The sequence below is a fragment of the Rhopalosiphum padi genome, chromosome 1 (assembly GCF_020882245.1).
Source record: "Rhopalosiphum padi isolate XX-2018 chromosome 1, ASM2088224v1, whole genome shotgun sequence".
Lineage (NCBI taxonomy): Eukaryota > Metazoa > Arthropoda > Insecta > Hemiptera > Aphididae > Rhopalosiphum > Rhopalosiphum padi.
The window spans coordinates 74,965,790-74,986,675 of NC_083597.1; the positions used below are offsets into that span (position 1 = coordinate 74,965,790).

General features: G+C 29.0%; 4 protein-coding genes across 5 annotated transcripts; 2 read left to right on the top strand and 2 right to left on the bottom strand.

Moving 5' to 3' along the window:
• Positions 1-49: 49 nt before the first annotated feature.
• LOC132917091 (serine/threonine-protein kinase RIO2) lies at positions 50-4,942 on the top strand. Its single transcript, XM_060977643.1, has 7 exons — positions 50-407; positions 495-636; positions 2,194-2,362; positions 2,435-2,644; positions 2,733-2,924; positions 4,140-4,232; positions 4,320-4,942. The coding sequence occupies exons 1-7, from the start codon at positions 342-344 to the stop codon at positions 4,855-4,857; spliced, it is 1,410 nt and encodes a 469-aa protein (XP_060833626.1). The 5' UTR covers positions 50-341; the 3' UTR covers positions 4,858-4,942.
• Positions 4,943-5,020: 78 nt separating this feature from the next.
• LOC132917088 (structural maintenance of chromosomes protein 3-like) lies at positions 5,021-10,676 on the bottom strand. Its single transcript, XM_060977638.1, has 2 exons — positions 10,518-10,676; positions 5,021-10,456 (listed from the first exon to the last, which is right to left on the bottom strand). The coding sequence occupies exon 2, from the start codon at positions 10,336-10,338 to the stop codon at positions 6,724-6,726; it is 3,615 nt and encodes a 1,204-aa protein (XP_060833621.1). The 5' UTR covers positions 10,339-10,456; positions 10,518-10,676; the 3' UTR covers positions 5,021-6,723.
• Positions 10,677-10,900: 224 nt separating this feature from the next.
• On the top strand, positions 10,901-15,272 carry LOC132917089 (MICOS complex subunit Mic60-like). Of its 2 annotated transcripts, none has more exons than XM_060977641.1 (13): positions 10,901-11,185; positions 11,275-11,369; positions 11,440-11,631; positions 11,951-12,060; positions 12,205-12,315; positions 12,586-12,724; positions 12,788-12,992; positions 13,092-13,229; positions 13,497-13,628; positions 13,683-13,911; positions 14,363-14,518; positions 14,587-14,875; positions 14,935-15,272. In XM_060977641.1, the coding sequence occupies exons 1-13, from the start codon at positions 11,159-11,161 to the stop codon at positions 15,131-15,133; spliced, it is 2,022 nt and encodes a 673-aa protein (XP_060833624.1). In that variant the 5' UTR covers positions 10,901-11,158; the 3' UTR covers positions 15,134-15,272. The 2 variants fall into 2 exon arrangements, with proteins under 2 accessions (XP_060833624.1, XP_060833623.1); XM_060977640.1 differs by having other exon boundaries at positions 10,903-11,185; positions 12,172-12,315.
• On the bottom strand, positions 15,213-20,377 carry LOC132917090 (uncharacterized). Its single transcript, XM_060977642.1, has 3 exons — positions 20,316-20,377; positions 18,254-19,017; positions 15,213-16,635 (listed from the first exon to the last, which is right to left on the bottom strand). The coding sequence occupies exons 2-3, from the start codon at positions 18,943-18,945 to the stop codon at positions 15,342-15,344; spliced, it is 1,986 nt and encodes a 661-aa protein (XP_060833625.1). The 5' UTR covers positions 18,946-19,017; positions 20,316-20,377; the 3' UTR covers positions 15,213-15,341.
• Between the last annotated feature and the right edge of the window lie 509 nt (positions 20,378-20,886).

Sequence of the window (20,886 nt, forward strand, 5' to 3'; positions counted from 1 at the left end):
TTTAAAAACTATTAGTTTTTCATGTTATGACTTGTGATTAGAATAATTGATAATATTCACGTTTCAGAGTTTCAGACCACGATCTTTATTCTTTGCGGTTTTGTGCTCATACAAGACGAAGACTGTGCATATCATATTATTTAGTATTTACATTTCACAGTTGTATAGTTGTAGTTATGTAGTACGTACCTATACATTACTCGTTTACAAATAATAATAAAAACTAAGCGGATACCATTAATGATATAAATATACGATTTCCATAACAATATCATCTAATTGCAAAAGAGCAAAGGCACTAAAGGCAAACTCGTGACATTTTAGTACGAACAGTTTTAATTATGGGGAAGTTAAACGTGACTATGCTCCGTTACTTGACTCGAGAAGACTTTAGAGTTTTGACTGCCGTAAGTATGATTCAATTTAGAAATATGTTTAGTAAACACTTGAGTGGAAAAATATGTAGTTATCATGTTTATATATATACTAAACAGATTGAAATGGGAATGAAAAACCATGAACTAGTTCCAGCTTCATTGGCTGCTTCAATTGCTAATCTACATCATGGTGGTGTACACAAAATCTTAAAGGAACTTTGTAAACATAGACTACTGTCATATGAAAGAGGAAAGCATTGTAAGTATTTTGGTTTGTTTTATTGGTGTTGATTTACAAAAACAACTAAATAGTAGTTAAAAATTATTATTATTTTATATTATCTTTTGAATAACCTTTGGAAACTTAAGAAAATACAATCAATAAGAATTCCTAAAGAAATTAAAAATTTAGAGTAATAAATTGATTTATGAATCTTTAGATGCAAATTGTATTTGGTGATTGAGTGGTCTAATTTAAGACTTACCATCAAAGTTGAATGTAAATTATGTGAATTATCATTGAAATTTGACCCATCTTATTACTTTTATAAATATCAATTTAAGGTATTGAAGAAAATGTTCAAAAATTACTTCTTTAGTTTGATGTGTAAGGAATATCACCTTTCTTCCTGAAGATCTCTTGTGAGCAAAGAAGAAGCACCATTAGTTTTTATATTGTTCTCAGATTTTATTTAAGTAACATGTAACAACTAATTTTTGTGTATTCAAAACTGTTGCTGGTTTACTGTCTGGTGTGTAAGTGTAATCCATGGTTATTTAAACTGGCTTGAATATTTCATTGACATTTAATGCTCCTAAAACTATAGCGGTTTAGTTATATTCTTTTAACTTTTGTCATTTGTCATTTAAATTAGTATAAATGAAAATTGTTTTTATTTTTTATTCTATTAGTATTTTATCCATGAGTTCATGACTATCAAAATGCGAGTATTTATATTCAAATTACAAAAGTGAAATTAATTTTATTCAATAATACTTTTTGTGGTATGTTTTTAAGCTAAGTTTATAGTTAATTGGGAATATCCAGGAATTATTCGAATTTGTCAACATCATTTAGAGATATTTTGGACATCCCACAAAAAATAGCTCAAAATATGCCACTGATAATAATCTTATCTGAAATTGTTGAAAATTTAATTGTATAAAATAATTTAATTAGTAGGTAGACGCTGACTGGCTGGGATAGTACAGCATCCCTTGCTCTAAAATATAATTTTCCCTATTACTATAAATGTACCTTAATTACTCTACTTAAAATGAATGTGAATTTTGAAGGCGAAAGTTACAATCCTCTAATAAAGTTGTAGGTAGATCTATTATTTATAAAATATAAATAACAATCATAAAGAATACATTTACGTAGCCATTAAGGAAATAGGTTAATCAGTTTGAGCAGTTTTTGTTATACATTACCTTATTAATTTATTATTAACACTATGTAACATTAAGTTAGGGGAGGGGAAAATAAATTTATCTCAAACATTTTTGTTATTTGCCCTTTAAATTATATACTATATAATATATAGCATTCTGTGCCCTTTTTTACCCGTCCGCGTCTGAGTAGGTCACATAATGGACTACAAACTATATTTTGTAAGTCTAAATATTATTTTTTTTATGAGTGTATTATGACTTAAATTATTTTAAAAATTGTTAATGTATTATCAGCTTATGTTCTCATTAATTAAACCTCAAATATTTATAAAACAATATTTTTTATATTGTAGTATTATACATAAATAATAATATCTATAATGTTAATAAAAACTAAAAAGAAAATATATTTGTTATTTAGATGATGGCTATAGGTTAACTAATACTGGTTATGACTATTTGGCACTGAAAACACTTACTTCGCGTCAACTTATATCATCATTTGGTAATCAGATTGGTGTTGGTAAAGAATCAAATATTTATGTTGTTGCTGATCCTGAAGATAAACCAATATGCTTAAAATTACATAGGTATTTTTGAATATTTAACTTTCATTATTTAAAATGTGACTTTATATTATGTATTTCTTTGTCATTATTTAGATTAGGGAGAACATGTTTTCGTAATTTAAAAGAAAAACGAGATTACCATGCACATCGCCACAAGGCTGGCTGGCTGTATTTGTCAAGGATTTCAGCTACAAAAGAGTATGCTTACATGGAAGCATTATCAAAAAGAGATTTTCCTGTTCCAAAACCAATTGATGTCAATCGTCATTGTGTGCTTATGGAATTAGTAAATGGACATCCATTGTGAGTATTTTTCTTTTCTATACTTAAATATTAGGAAATTACTATAACTTTTTTTTTAAACCAAGTTTTCATTTTTTAAATGATTTAGATGCCGTCTTTATGAAGTTGATAATGTAGAAAATTTGTATGACGATCTCATGAATCTAATTGTTCGTTTTGCTCAACATGGAGTTATACACGGTGATTTCAATGAATTTAATATAATGATTAATGATGAGGAAAAACCAGTCGTAATTGATTTCCCACAAATGGTGTCAGTTACTCATGTTAATGCTGAAATGTTAGTATAGAAGTTTTTCATCTATTATTCATTTATGCATTGCATCGTATGCATAATTGTATTAGTTGTTGTAATTCCCTATGAATATTTTTTTTTTAATTATAACAAAATAATTAACATTGTTCAAATCTGAACTTCAAATTTCTATAAAAAACATAATTGTGTGTACATCTTTAGTTAAATTATGAACTGTTTTAAAAATTTAAGCTATACAAGTTAAAGATTTTATGGATTTTTACTTAAAAAAATAGATTTTAAGTAAAATTCCAGTTTTCCTTCATTTTTTTCTCGGTTATTTTGAAATGTACTAATATTTTTTTTGCTTTTGACCCATTTAATTACTTTAATTAATTACCATAATATTTAAGTGTCATTCCTTAAATGTGGCTTTTATTAAAGATTTATAAAATTTAAGGCTGTCATTGTGAATTAACATAAAATTAAAATTTATGGTTTACAAGCTTTGTTTTGCTATGGTTGTATGTTTCGATATGGTAATGAACATCAGTTACATGTTAATCTTTCATTGATCATTGCGTACAATACACAAAAATATGTGTCCTATTCTAGATTTAACTATAGATCCGTAGGTTATATGTAACTGTTACATTTAAGTATCAATGGTGTACAAGAAGAGTCATATAAATAAAATCATTTAGATAAATATTTAAACTAACTAATAAAGTAATAACGTTACATATAAGTAAAAAAAAGTAGTGTGATGATTATCTACATTCTACACTAATAGGGATTGATGGGAGTGTAGATAATTAAACAATTATTATAAGTATAAATGAACATGAATTTAAATGTTAAATATTATTTAATATGAAATGTTCATACTGTATATATAAAGTGTAAGTATAATAATAAAGATATGTATGTAATTTTAAAAGTATGTACCTACTACCTATTATAATTAATTTAAACATAACATTCAGAAATACATTTTTTTTTCAAAAATGTGTAGTGTATGAATAATTTATATGTAGATAATCAACACTGCTGTATGTAGATACATATATATTTATTATTTAATTTTATACATATTCGCATACATAATGTACACGACAGAATGAATATCTGGAAAACACAGTCTAATTATTAGTAATTGATTTCTTATTTAACTTAATACTGGTTGATATTAAAACAAAATATAACAATATATTGTCAAAATCTTGAAAAATTAATTCAACTTCTTTAATTTTTTTCAAGGTATTTTGATAGAGATGTTAAATGCATTAGAGAATTTTTCAAAAAAAGATTTAACTATGAAAGCCATTTATATCCAACATTTGAAGATATTGTGTGAGTAATATTTAAAATTAAATAAAAATTATTTTATATGTTTTCTATTTTCTATTTACTTTGAATTTATAATTTTCATTTCAATAGCCGAGAAGAATTTTTAGATGTAGAAGTATCAGCTAGTGGTTTTACAAAAAATATGGACCAATTTTTATTGCATGAATTGGGTATGGTTGATAGTATCGAAGAAGGATCAGGAGAAGAAAGTGATTTTTATGAAAATGAAAAAGAGGAAGTAGAACATTTAGCAGAACGAGTAGCTGAATTAATGAAAGAAGAATCTTCGACGGTTCTTGGTAACTCTACTGTCCCACCAGCTCAAGAAAAGCCAGATAATGTAAAATCAGAATCTGAAGAATATGTATCATTAAGTGAAAATGATGATTGTGAAAGTGTTGCATCATCAAAAGTATGTTATTCAGATATACATAGTGTTCGAAGTATGTCAACAGCTACTACTATACCACCAGAAGTAATTAGGGATAGAGTGAAAAAAGCATTAGCAAAACGAGAAAGAGCTGCAGTAAGACATCGAAATCTTGCTAAAGGCGAAGCTAGTGCTGTAAATCGCCAAAGAAGAGATAACAAAGATACAATAAAAGATAGTTTTGGAATATGGGGTTAGATATTTTGTTATATTTAATTTAGAACTCTGTTATTGAGTATAATATAATGTGTATATTGTATAACAATATTCGTTTTTGCAAACATTTTGTGTGATTTTTATTTCGAATCCCAAATCTTATTTCTCTACCATTAAATATCCATTGAAAAAAAAAACAACACAATTTTAATTAAAACTATATTCAAAGTATTTTACATAGGTTAATATATAAATGTTCACATCCAAGAATAAAAAATTCAAAATTTAATTTTTGCAAAGAAATTAATTTACTTAAAAGTAGCAACATTGTAATAATATAACTGTATTTTTAAATAAAAATTAATTCTTACAATAATTATTTATAATTTTGATCATTTTTATGACAAATATCAATCACAATAATTAACAAAAATGTTTATCAAATAGCTCATCAAAATATTTCAAATTAAAACAAACTTAAATTGAAAAATATCATGTATTAAACAACGATAAAACAAAAAAATTAAATTAATAATATTTTATTGATCACATTTTCAAATTATTTTAAATTTTTAATAGATCTTTTTTTTGCTTTGACAACTTGACCATTAGCCATGGATAATTGTAAAAATTAATATGTAATATTTAGTCCAGTATACATTTTTTATCATATAAATATTAAAACCAATTCTAATATTTATTAATAATTATTTATGTTAAAATATTATAATTTATAAGATTTAAATTGAATACTGCATACAAAATGGCGTTCTAGAAACATAATAGTATTTTAAAATAAAAACAATTCAACGTGAAATTGTATTTATTATAAAAATATTTCAATTAAAGGATGTTTTATAGCAAACTTAATGTTATTTAAATGAAATATTTTGATATTAAGGTTTTTTTGTGAATTGAATTCCTGTAAAATTTAATCATGTGGAAAATAAAAATAAAATTTAACAACTTTAAGCCAAGTATCTCAATTTGATACTATACATTACTAAACTAATATCTATCTGGAAAATAAATCAATTACATTTTAAGAATTATAATTAACTATTCATAATTATAGTATATAAAGTTGCAAACTTAATAATATATGTCAAAATTGTTACAAAAATTACAATAATTCAATGTTGGTTAATGTTAATATTATACAATATTGTGTGTCTATTGTTTAAAGTTAATAAATTCCTCAATAAATTTACAGCATATTATAAAAACTACTCACTGTAATAATATATTTATTAGGTATCTTATCATTAAGAGGTAAGTAAAAAACAAAAATTCAATTTATAAATCAATGTTGAATTGCGATAATTAAAGAAAAAAAAAAATCTTGTACAATAATATGAAATATATATCGATAATTACAATTTGTTTTTATCTCTTTGGATTTCAACTATCAAGATTCTACTATGTTAGTACGATTGATGGTTACTGATTAGCAAATATGCTTGTTATGTGTAGTGCTATGGTAGAATAAAACTGTAAAAGGAATTCCATTACGTTCCAACAAAATAGTGATTATGCTAATAGTTTAGTAATCTAGTTAATACGTAAAACAATACATATATTCAATGAAAAGTGCGAGTCATTATCTTATATCTAATAGGTATTGGACATGAATTGTTAACATGTGTTTCTTAATATTTGGTAGAATTTTAATGTAACTCAATGTAATATGCTGAAAATATATTAATATCTATAATCACTATAAATAAAAAATACTCACTTAATGTTTTAGGTAGGTACACTACATATGATTCAAACAATATGGACAACAATGGCTAGACTAAAATTAGTTTTGATGTGATTTAATTTAAACAGCTTGATTAAATATTAAAATTTGTATTTTTTACACAATTTAAGCTTTTGAGATGAAGTGTATATAATAATAATCTATTACCCGTGAGTTGTATCATCTTCCACAAAATCGTGTGCATCCTCCCTGGTAACACATTCCACATGGCTTACTTTATTACGGAACTTAACACCATAAAACTTATGCGCATGTTGCAGCAACTCTGGCCTAAACGTTGTAGTAATGAACTGTGCTTCTGAAGACATTTCATGTATCATATCAGCAACAGATTTCCTGTGTTGAGGATCTAATGCTTGGTCAATTTCATCAAACAAGTAGAACGGAGCAGGGTCACACTTTTGAATAGCAAATATTAAACCTAATGCTACAAGAGATTTTTGACCACCTGATAGTTGATTCATTTCCCGCATTTCACCTCCTTGTCCAACAAATGACACTTTAATCATGACGCCAGAATAGTTACCAACGCTGGTTTCATCTCGCATATTAATTGTTGTTGATTCTTCACCCCCGACAGTTTTCATGACTAGTTTTGCATGACCAGCAGGTACAAGTTTGGAAAATACATAAGAAAAATATTTGGATACTTGTTTAAATGTTGATTGTATTGCATCACATTTCCGTTGTTCTAAGACATTCATAAGCTGCTCTATTTTTTCATAACCACGGTCAAGTTCTTGTTTTCTTGAAACGAGTTTTTCCTTTTGTTCTGAAAAATTTATAAATTGATCCAACGCTTTTTTATTGACATGACTAAAACGTTTTAAGTGACTATTAGCTTTTTCTAACTCTTTAAATAAATTTTTTGAAGAATAAGACATATATTTAGTAACCAGATCAGTATTGGGTAAAGCTCCAAGATCATTGATTTTAGATTCTGATTCTTCTAATTTTTTACGTAACATTTCTTGCTTAGAAGATACTTTACAAAGATCTTTAGATTCATTTTCAAGTTTATCCTGAGCTTCTTTTTCTTGAATTTTCCACTTGTCCAATTCTTCTTGGCATTTCTTTTGTCTTTTAACCGCTTCATGTACTTTGGTGTCAATATTTTTCATATCTATATTAATTGTGTCTAACTTTTTTTCTATAGCATTTAATTCTAGCCTACTACTTTCTAATGTACGTTTACGTTCTTCAACCGATATTTCTTGTAATGCTTGTAACAATTCATCTCTACGACGAATCAAATTGTTAGTTAATAGATTTTCTAATTTGTTCTTGTCTGCTTCTAATTTCATACGCATTGAAAATGCAGTTTTATTCTCTTGTGTCAATTGTTTAATGTCATTATTAAGTTTATCCATTTCCTTTTGATCAGTGACAGATAATTGTGCCATAAGTTCTTGGTGTAATTCAGATTCAAGACCAGATCTTGTAGTTTGCATTGCTTCTAAATTTGAAGATGCAGTTACAAGTAATCTTTCTTTTGTCACTCTATATCTTTCAATTCCAACCATTTCTTCTTTAATAAGTCTGATATCTCCTTTTAATTTGTCAAAATTTCCTTTAGCTTTACTGTTCTTGGTTTCAGTTTTTTGCATATCTGCCATGACTAAATTAACATTCCCTTCAACATCATTTAATTGTGTTCTAAGTACAGTCAACTGCTCTTCGGATTCTTTTATTTGACTCATTAATTCATTACGTTGCTTTTGGATTTCTAATTTAGATCGGACATTTTTAAAATAACCCCCTGTAAGCGTACCACTTGATGATACTTGATCTCCATCAATTGTAATACAATCTAACATACTTTGCTTAGATATACTCGTAGCTATTTCTAAATTCCGACATATCAGAGTCTTGCCAAAAATAAATCTCATAGCTTTATCTAAATGAGATTCATAATTCAATTTATTTACCATTGGAATGGCATCTTTGGACTGTGGATATTTTATTGTCCTGGTAGTTAATCTATTAAGAGGCATAAATGTTACTTCACCAGGTAAATTCTGATTATTTATTTCTTTTAAAATTTGTGTTCCAATCTTATCAGAATCAACAATATGATTAAACATTCTTCCACCAGCAGTCACTTCAACAGCAGTCTGTATGCTTTCATCACAATCAAAATTTTCAATTACTTGGCCATAATATTGTTTAGCAAGATTGGCTTGAGTTCCACCACGTTCTTTAAAAATTTCTAAGACTTTACGCACACTATCTCTTCCATTTAAAATTGCTTTACCAGCCATACTTCGAAGTAACTGATCAGCTTTACCTAATTCTTCTTTCAATGTTGAATAAGTTTGTTGCAATGTATTCTCTTTACGCCATAATTCATTTCTTTGACTGTGATATTGGTCCTTGTTTTTTTTCAGTTCATAGTATCGTTTATTATATTCATCGATTGCAGTTCTTTGTTTTTCTAATTCAGTTGAGTTACTATGCACCAAATTCTCAAGTTCTAATAAACGTTCAGCGTCTTTTTTTAAATCTTCTGTTAATTTTTCTTTATGATCAGTTTTATCTTTAATTTGTTTGGTTAAAGATTTTAATTCTTTTTGAATCCATTGATCTCTATCTTCCTTGGATGCAAATTGACTTCCACGTCCTTGTTTAGCATATAATTCCTTACGTTTTTGTTCCTTAAGTCCAAGTTCTCTAGTACAACTTTCTTCTTTTTTCTTTTGAGCTTCATATTTAGGTTTTATTTCTTGCAAGTCTGATTCTTTTGTTTTAATAGTTTCTTGTAACTTTTCTAATTCTCTGACAGCCCTTTCTCTAGAATTATTATCACCTTGCACTTCATCAGTAAGATCTTTAATTGTAAAATCTAATTTGGTTTTTTGTTTAATCAATTCCTGTTGTTCTAAATTTAAAGTATCTTTGTCTTCTTTGACACTGTGTACTAGGCGTTTGGCATCACGTAAGTGTTTGGTTGATTTTTTAGCTTCATGTGCTGCTTCTTTAACTTTTGCAGTAAGACGTTTTTGTTCTTCATCAACATTACTCATTCGGCTATCTAATTCTTCTAATTTTCTTTGAGTTTCTTTAAGTTCTCTATCATGAATACAATATTCCAAAGTTCTTCTTTTTTTATCCCATATTTGATATTCTTTTAATTCTTCCTTTTCTTCTTCCAATGTACTTAAACGATCTTCAATAGTTTTTATAAATTCTACTATTTTATCTAATTTTGTCTGAGTGTCTTTTAATATCTCAATTGATTCTTCTTTTCGTTCGTCATAAACACGAGTACCAGCTACTTCTCTTAATAACTTGAGTCTATGTGAATCAGGGGATGTTGCCATTTGATTAATTTTACCTTGCTTAACTATATAATAAGGATTTGAATGAGAAAATCCAGCAGATTCCAATAAATTAGTAACATCACTTCTTGGTACCATTTTTTTATTCAAGAAATATTGGTCTTTTTTAACACCAATAACCCTTCTTAATACTACCTCTTCCTTGTCAATTGGTAGTCGATTGTCTGTATTGTCAAAAATGATTTCCACATATGCAGAATTAACTTTAGGTCCAGTACCTTCATGTAACAATGCTTGACGCTGTTCCGGTCGAAGATGAGAAAACTCATCACTGAGCACAAACTGAATAGCATAAAAGAAATTACTTTTTCCCGAGCCATTTCGGCCAACAACAACATTGTGTCTCTTGTCAAATGGCTCAACAACTGTTTGTTCACGGTAACTCTTGAAACCGTGAATAATTACTTGTTTGATAAACATGGTGTTTCTTAATAGGTTACAATAGATGTTAGTACTTTTTGGCAAAACCGTGTACGAAGATTATGTTTTTGAGTTTTCATAGTGCCCGTCATTAGTCTCTTATATTCATTTTCATTGTCTAAAAATTATAATTAACCAATTATTATAATGGATTCTCAAGTATTTATCATATTAATTACCTGTATCTAACATAATTAGAGATCTTAAATTAAGTTTAAACTTATTAAAAATATGTGTTAGATAAAAATATTTCGGAATTAAACATAAAAAGTATAAAATACGTCTTTCAAAAAGTCGGTAAACTAGCTAAGCTGAATTAAAGAATACAAGAAGTTGTGTTTTGTTTACAATTTTTCAATGATAAGCAGTGCTACCTTAATGAAAAATCGAAGTCTGCCAACATTAACATTAAAGACATTAATAAAATAATAATCTGTATGTTATCATTATTTTAATTGTGATTTGTGGATAATACACATACACCTTATACATACCTTATATTATAGTATAAGGTCTATGATAATACACTATCTTGAATCTGAAATTTGAAATCTCGAATTTGAAATTTAATGTCCTTGGGGTCTTGTCAATCTATCAATTATCAGTTTATATTGTGTTATCAACTTAAAAAAAGGCACCTAAGTTGGTCGATTGGTCCGTGGTCGACGGTCGAGTAAATTTGCAATTACTCAAAGCTGATTGCCGTTTCTTATTATTCATTTCATGTTTGTCGATTTGTCATTAACATTGTTTAGATAAATGAATAAGTGTCAACCACTAGAATAATTAATTACTTTAAAAAGGTTTTAGGTCACTAAACATGTTAAATTTGCAACGGTGTTCAAAAGTAAGTATTCCTAAGATTAAACAAGATACTATAGAGTATAGATACATAAAGTGTATTTAATATTAAAATTTTTCTTTTTTTCTTTTCAGATTTCATCTGGTGTTAAACTTCAATTAGGGAAGTCTTTAGCACATAAAAAAGCATTGTGCTATAGATATGTTCATGCGGATTCCTCAAGTTCTGGGTATGCTAACATCACATCATAGACACCTTGTTTAATTTTATAGTTTACAGATTATAATTTTTGTTGGCAGAAAATCAAATGTAGGGAAATATGCATTTGGATCACTTATTTTTGGATTTAGTTCCATTGTTGTTTATGCTAAATATGATACAAAATTTAGACAGTGGTTAAAAACTAATGTATATGGTTCAGATGAACTTTTAAAACTATTATTATTTGAAGATAAAGTCATAAATGATATACCAAACAATTTAAAACCCAAGTGAGTATTTTTAATATACAAATTAGTGTTTATACTATGCAGAACTAAAAACAAATCATAATTATTAGTAAGGTTAATCTATGATTAAAAATAAATATAAATATTTATTATATTTGTGAAAACTAAGCTATAGAAACATGTATCTTTTTTTAAATTTGCTACTTTTATGTTAGAAATGTATTTTAATCCAAGTTGAATCTACTTTATTTGTAGATAATTTACATAAAAATATTGATGTTGGGTTTTCTTATAGAATTTTAAATAAATTAAAAATGTGTGTATAATATTTTGTATTAATTTGAATGGTTATTCATTTTAGACAAGATCTTCCAATTAATAAACAGAATGTAAATGTTACAAAATCAACACCTTCGAAACTTGAATCAAAAGGATCACAAACAATTTCCGCAAAAACAGATAAACCATTAGGTAACTTATAATAGAAATTGTTTAAACAAATTAATGATATTTATGGTATTTATTATTTCATATAACTATTAATTTACCATTTTATATTTACATACACTTTTTTTTTAATAGAAAAGGAATTAACTGGAAAAAAAAACATTTTAGGAATTAAAACTGAAAAAGATACATCGAACTTTACAAAAATAAAAAGTGAAGCAACTTTAATAATTAATGAAGTTTCAAATTCTTATTCTGAAGCATTGGATGCATTAAAAAGTGAGTTAATAATATTATTGCATTTTAATTATTTAAGAAAATACCAGGCTATTTGTTCAATATGACAAATACTTTTATTATTCTTACACTTGATGATCTTTTGAACATTTTTGGAAAGCAGTTTATTTTTCCTTTGTAAAGCTATTTTAAATAACTAAATAAAAACTGTTTAGAGTACTAGATTAACATTGCAATATTTTGTTTGTATTATTGTTATTTTTATTTCTATTAATCTAATAAGTTTTATTCTTTACGAAACTTTATTTGTAGGCTATTATGAACTAGCAAATGGAACTGTTAATAATGTTTCTCATAAACACAATACTATTATTTTGAAAAAATTACAAAAAGCTAGTTTGGAAAAGGATGAACTCTTTCAAACTGCTAGAGTAAATGCTCATGAAGCTAGGTAATTTTGTAATAATTTTAGTGTTAAATTTATTAACATTTTATTTGTTTTGTAATAAATTAGGAAGCGTTTAGATCAAATGCAATATTCATTGGATGATTCTAAAAATGATTTTACAAATGAAGAAAAAGAAACTATTAAAAATAATATTATGAAATTAAAAACTGAGATTAAAACATTGGAAAAGAATTTTGAAACTGAAAAAGAAGACTTATTATTATTTAATAAATATAATGGACAAGTTATGAATATTAGAAAACAATTCTCAGTAAGTTATCAATTTTCTAAATTTTTTTTATTATAATGATTGATATTATTGTTTTAACTGGTATACTGTTTTTAATGATTGCATTGTTAATTTTCTTAGGAAGAGTTACAATCATTATTTCCTCATGTAAGACTCGACGATAAAAATTTGAAGTTGACAGATGCTGAATTTAAAGTGTTTGTTGATTACATAACTCAAAAATTAATGTTTTATCAAAATGAATTGTTTAAACAAGAAGTAAATTTATAAATTATTTTATTTTATTAATATTTATTTATTTTTTTGTATATATTATATTATATATTGAATGATAATGCACATTTTTGCTAGACACCATGTTAATTATTTGAAGTTTTTATACAAATTATGTTCTGAAAATTATACTAGAGAATAGTTAAACATGTCAGTAACACTTTGAAATAAAGTTATACAAATAACTACAGTGCTAATTGTTTCAATATTTCAATTAATTATACCTCATAAGGTTATTATTTCTTTCTTTAGATAATTGGCGAAGAACAAGTAAATGATGTTGTTCATGCATTAAAAAATGGTAAACCTGAAGCCATCGATAAAGTTTTAGGATTTCAAGTGGAAAAAAATCGTAGAAGGCATATGAATAATTTTATCAATGAAGTAAGGAGTTGCTTAATAATATGATAGTATTTAATTAATTAATTTTTTCTTTAGAGCTTTGGATCAAAGGCAAATAGTGAGGCAAAATTCAAGGAACAATTGAGATATCAAACTGAAGTGCACATGGATCATTTAAAAGAAGCTGCCAATTTAGCTGAAAAGGAAGTTGAACGCCGTGTAAATTTAGAATACTCTGAGAAAGCTGAAATTGAGAAGCTTAAATATAAAGAACAAGTGTCGAACATGATTGCTGTTATGAATGGCATAAATGATGCAGTAAAAGGTACTTAGTTCATAACTGTATCTGTTAAACCTCATCAATACAATAACACTTAATAGGTGATACTTCTTGATTGTACTATCTTAATTTAATTTTTGTATTTTTAAATACTGAAACATTTTATATAATAGGTATCAATATGAAATTAGTTTTTTTTCTTTAAAAAAAAATTCAAATAATAAAATGTTAAATTTAGACTATTTTGTGTTTACTTATATTGATAAATAAACATTATTATGAAATATCCTTTAATTATTTAATAAATATCACTTACATAAACAATATAAAATATGTTATTTTAATAACATTGTTGTAATTAGGTATACTTAATAAAGTTTTTTATTATTTTAATAAAACCCGAATAAAGTACAAAACAGACTATTTCAAATTTTGTAACTAATCAGTTTTAAAGACACTTATTATGTGGTCATTAAAATTTATTTCATTGTTTCAGAGCATTCAAAAAAACGAGAAAAACTTAATGAATCATTTTACTTATGGAAAGCCTGCCAGTCATTGTTTTCAGCGATTGATACTTATCAAAATGATTCAAAACATGAATTAATACCTTTACAAGATTTAGTAAATAATATTAAAAATTCAGGAGGTGGTATGTATGAATATTTTGAAACAAAGTAAAAAACTATGTTGTTCTATATTTGTACTATTTTAATTTAGAAAACCATAAAATAATTAAAGAATTGTTGAATACAATACCTGAAAGAGTGTTAACTCGAGGTATTTATACAGAAGAAACATTAAAGGACAGATTTCTTAATGTTGAAGATAAGGCTTTTCACATGGCTTTAGTACCAGCTACCAATGTGAAACTATTTGATTTGGTAACATCATTTGTATTTACAATTTTCACCTTTAAATCCCCTATACCAATTTCTGAAGAAGAACTAAACAATGCACCTATTAATGTTAATGAATTGAATAATATTGATATTCTCCAACGAGCCAGGTAATTTCAGATATTATTCTATAATAATATACATTGTGTAATTTAAACTTTTTTTTTAGATATTGGATAGAACGAGACAATTATTATCAGGCCTTGCAGTATATGTATTTATTGAAGGGAGGTGCTAAAATAATAGCAGATGATTGGATGAACGAAACTCGAGATTATTTAGCAACACAGCAAGCTGCTCAAACCCTTTTAGCTTATGCCTCAGAGAGTTTACGGTCCCATGTAGACTTTAATAATACATCAACATAATATGACATTCTCTAATTGAATACATTTTTGTTTTTATTCATAGGATTATTGTTAGCTTGCAATTTATTTGTCAGCAGAATCTAATATAAAATGTTTATTAATTAAATTAATAAATTATACAGCTATATAGTACAGCTAATTTTGTATTATTGATTTCAAATATGTTGTTATTCATTGTAGGTTTAATCTAGTTTGTTATGTTTTGTAGTCAGTTTATGAACACGAATTGTTTTGTATGCCTTATGCAAAATGTATTTATAAGGTACACAACAATTTCGCCAATAAACGCACAGAAGCCCAAAAACAAACCAAAAAATAAAACCACAAACGCCCCGAAAGATTGTGACATAGAAAGAATCGTGTCCTCGGTAAACACAATATTGTGCACCAGTTCTTCTTTAAGGTTTTCCCTGTCCCATTGCTGCATAATTCCCGTTTCTGAGAGTCGTGACATAATGGTGCTAATTCTATGCCGAAACGGCGATCCCTTTCTCAGCATAAATGTCGACGAGTATGATTCGATTGTGCATGTGGGCAAGACGTGTAGGTGTCTCGAGTCGTTAAATATGGTCTTATATCTTTGTGCGTAAAATATCAGTTCGCGTTTGGATGCCAGGACGGCTGTGTCTCTTTTCAATAATATCCTCTGGATGAAGTGGCCGAAGTCTTCGGGAGGTAGTATCTGATAGCGATCGACCAACTCTTTGAAATCGTTGCTAGAGCCTGCCGACGAGTTGATCAAATAGTACATATCTTGTCTGCCTACTAAGTTCAAGCCGGTCCTCAACAACGTACGCTGGTCGTTGATTTCGGGCGTCGTTTGTGGTATGGTTATAAGACTACCCAAATACGCCTGGTACGCGCTCGTCACCACCAGACAGTACAGCAACCAGTTGGACAGAAACACTTGTAGTGCGCATGATTTGGGGGTGACTTTGATGGGAGCGCCGATGAACGTACCGTACGTGTAGAACAGAATGAATAACGGACTCCACGGACCGTGGACCGTGTCCGCCGGCCGTTGCAGCGTGTACGTGAGCTGCGAGAGGGCGACGACTACACCGAACGCCAATACTATGCTCAGTATGATCAATATCCAGGTGACTAGTGAAAATTCCGCCACGTAGTTGATCCACAGCGTTGGGTCGTGACCAATGCCGCTGGGCAAGCCCCACGTGAAACAGTCCATCTGGTCTTCCTTGATAAATTCCACGTCGGACTCGCTGTCGAAAATTCTCGTGAATCGACCGAACGCCAAGTCCGCCTTTCTATGTTTCACCTTCATGCCAACCGGTGAACTATCGTTGTCCGATAAGGCTGTCTCGGAGATGAAATGCACCCCTGAATGTCCTATGGCCATGGTCACGATACCGGTGAAGTTCATGTACTCCTGCATGAAATTGATGATGCGCAAACCTGACCCCGACAGTTGGAAGCCTTTCTCAGTTTGTACTATCGTTGACACGGGTGGCCTGTGTATGCCCAAGCATTTCAACGGACATCTGAATAATAATAATAATAATAGGAAAATATGTTTATTATCTAGGTATCCTTATATGTTGGTAGGCACTAAGCATGCTTTAGGTATACATATGGTTATATTTTATATTGATTTTACTAATCCTACATTCCTATTGGAAGGTGTGCACTTGAAACAACAATTAAATTATTAAACAAGGATTCAGTTCATCAAAAATTCAAAATAAATGACTTCAAATAAAATATTAGCTAGAGGTATATTATTGTCGTACTTACTTAACCAATTTTATATTTAAATAACTATGAGTATATAGATTAAAAAGTAGGTAGGTACAAACATATATCATATATGGAGACTTGTCGCACAAAGTGTGGAATGTATAAAAGTGTATTAATAAATTAATGTGGAAAATACATGAAATTAATGAAATGTACAATGTATATATCTATATTTTGAGATTTTGTGGTTGATTGATAAATGTATTGATTTTACTATGATGTGTTATTTTCTCGTTAATCGAGAAATTCAATTCATCGCCTTTTGGGACAATAAAAGTGCTTTAATTTTAAACGTTATGGTTGGTTTCTGGTAACAAATTGAATGTAGTTGGTATCTTGTGGGAAGAAAGGCCAAAAATTAAAAAAATTAAATATTTTTCAAAATAACTGGTTTAAAACAAAAAATGAAAATTTTAAGGTACCACTAAATATCTCAGCTGAATGACCTTGTATTGAAGTAAATATTTTAGAGGGCTTAGGGGGTACTTAAATACACATTTAATTATGATTTTAAAATTTTTTACACTTTTGGTGTGTGCATGCGCAATAGGTACAACTCACATTTTTTTTTTATGGAAACACTATTTTGTTTTTACATATTCGGATAGATTATTATTTTTTAAAACGTTTTTCTATTTAAAAAATTGACCAAGTTAGAGCTGTCACCATTTGAGTTAATGCATATATTATATAGTTCGTGTTTAACGAAATTTTCAATTATAATTTATAACCACTGGGTATAATAAAATAAATTTTTAATTTACCTTATTTGTTTACAAATAATAATGTAATATTATCGTATGTCATCCGGATGGATATCTTGAGTATGTGATAATTTTTGTTTAGTTGACTACTATAATAGAATTACAATAGTGACTTCTCTAACTTGGCCAATTTTGTAAATAGAAAAAAACTTTTTACACAAAAAACGTTTTAAAAAATAATCTATCCGAATATGTAAAAAAAAAAAATAGTGTTTCCATGTAAAAAAATGCGTATGCGTATTGCGTATGCGCACACCAAAAATGTAAAAACTTTGAAAATCATAAATAAATGTGTATTTAAGTACCCCCTAGGCCCTCTAAAATATTTATTTTAATACAAAGTCATTCGGCTAATATATTTAGTAGTACCTTAAATCGTGATCACACTGTATACAAACACAATTATTTTATATTATTAAAATATAGATATTTAATATTTAAAGCTCAAATGTGTACGAATACATACTTTAGCGATGGATTATGATGTTAATTCATTTTTATCCCCCCCCCCCCCCCGAGATTCTTGATTTTCCGACACTTAACCGTAATAATAGTCAATAATAGCGATTATTATATACATAATATAATATGATTATACTTGTGCAAGTCTTTCAGCTTGTTGTTCATGCCGAACACTCTGTCGGCCCTGATGAAAGCGTCCGCCCAGCTGCTCCAGACGTTAATCATGATCGGCGGACCAGCCCCGTTGCACCGTGACCCGGTGTACGGGTTGAACGTATACACGCGTATGCTGCCGGTGTACATAGGCACCAGGACGGCCACGTCGACGAGCTGATGGTGCCAGAACGCCTCGAACAGCATTTGGATGCGGTGCAGATCGACGCGGTCGCCCGGCCGCTGCGCACCGTCCCACAGCACCATGTGCCGCGAGTGATCGCTGGACGGCAGCCGGCCCAACACCGTATCGTAATCCGTCGACCGGCCGTCCCGGTGCTGCGCTTGGCCGCGTTGCAGGTACACGACCAGCCCGTTGGCTAGCCGCGCGTCGGTGGCCGCCGACGACTGCACCAGCAGCCTGGGGTGGCCCATGTCGACCAGCAGCCGCTGGCCCAGCTCGCTGCGGCTCACCTCGTCCGCGAACATCACTACCGACCTAGTGCCCAGGTACTCGTCGATTATCTTGTTAACTGACCCGGCCAGACGGGCAAGTCGGGTCCGGTGAGCCTCGTCGTCTAGCGCCAGGTCCCGCAGCCGGCGTCGCATCGCCAGACCGCTGGCCGCCTGCAATAACGCGACCGCCGCCATCACTGCAGCGGCACTACGCTTCATAATTTGTTATACGATGTTGTTTTCGACGTAGGTAATGATAATATAATACGTAACTCTTATTAACGATCTCCTCTGAAAAACGTTCATCGACTCTTAAGTTATTACTCATCATTATATTAATTGCATTACATATATCTATATTCCATATAAGTATATACCTAATAATTGAGAATTTATAGTACCTATATTATTTATTATCATATACATCCGAAGTGCGTACAGTTTGTATATAAACCATAACATATAAGACTTATTGTACGTCTACGCCCTACGGTATAAACTGCAGTTATGTATTACGTTATAATTAGGCGGGCTGTGAAGTGTGAATTGAATGCACTAAAATAAAAAGATACATGCACTATTGTGCACTCAAAAATAAGGAAATATGAACTTAAAATTTCTAATTTTAACGGTTATAATTGAACCCTCAAAATCTTCTCCTTTCTGCAAGCATAGGCGTGCGCAAACCTGAATTTCGGGGGTGCCTACAATTTTTTCGGGTCTTTTTCTTAATTTGGGCCCTCTTTTAACAAGACATGTACATATTTTAATAAATTATAATGCCTGAATAAACATTACTGAAATTATATCACATATTAATCAGTAGTATTACTAGTATACCAAGTTATATAATATTTCATTAGATAGTTGGATCTAAAATCTATTTTCAAGATAATTGCAATATATTTTATTTATTATTTTTACGTTTGTAGTCAATAATCATCTAGCTGTTATAATCATAATAAGTTTTACCACGCAAATTTAAAATATTTTAGTTGTATTATTTTTTTTATCCCAAAACATAATTTTTTACAACATATTTTAGAAAAAATATCATTTTTATTCTAGTATCATTAGTTAAAATACGGACCCATATATATGCTATAGGACTTAAATTTTAGGGCCCCAATTACATCTCGGGGGGTGCCCAGGCATACCCGGAACCCCCCGTGCGCACGCCTATGCTTTCAAGGCATGACTTTGGCTTAAAAGGTTCCAATAAATAAAAGATGTGATCGTATAAAATTGATGCTTATATATGTTAATATAAAATACTAAATCCATATTTTCCCCCTAAAATACTATAATAAGTAATAACTACCCACGTTAAAAAAACAGTTGAGTTAATTCTATAAATTCTAAAGTCTAAAACACCAATACTTATATGATGTACACTAAAATGTCGTAGGTAGGTAAGTATATAAAAATGTTGTATGTCTCGATAATTAAATTTATATCATACTTATATTTATTATTTTGAATTGAAAAATGCAACGATATGGTAATTTGTTTAACTTATAATCTCGAAGATTGTAAATCCTAACAAAATACAAAATATAATATATGATTTATATAGTATTGCAGCGTACCTATACATTATATTATTGACTTATCCTTTTGGCTGAATTTTCGAATACCGTTTTGTGCTTAGATAGATACGTACTAAATGCGCTTAATATGTGCCGATATTATTTATACGCATCGGCGTTGGACATGATAATCGACTTAATTTACGTAATGGAAACACTTATATATTATTGCTCCAGTCACGGTAAATATTATTTATATGGGTAGATACGTAATTATGTTTGACATGAGGACAGTAATTATATGTGTTAAAAATTAAAGCCACTGTATGTATGTTTGTATGTGTGAGTTAATGGTATGTATGATGTTTATATAGATATAATAATATAATTTAGGTGCTAAAAAAATATGCTACTATTCCGGTACAAAGCCGGAATTTTGCGTTGAAATGTACATAAGTACCCACAATAGTTGTTAACGTCTGTGGGTACGTACAAAGTAGACACATATGGTGCGATTTATGATTATATTTATGTGTGCAAAAATCACAGACCACTACATTACTATCAATACATAATATACAAATCACAAAATGTCAAAATGTACAAATGTATTGTTCAAATCCCACGTTTA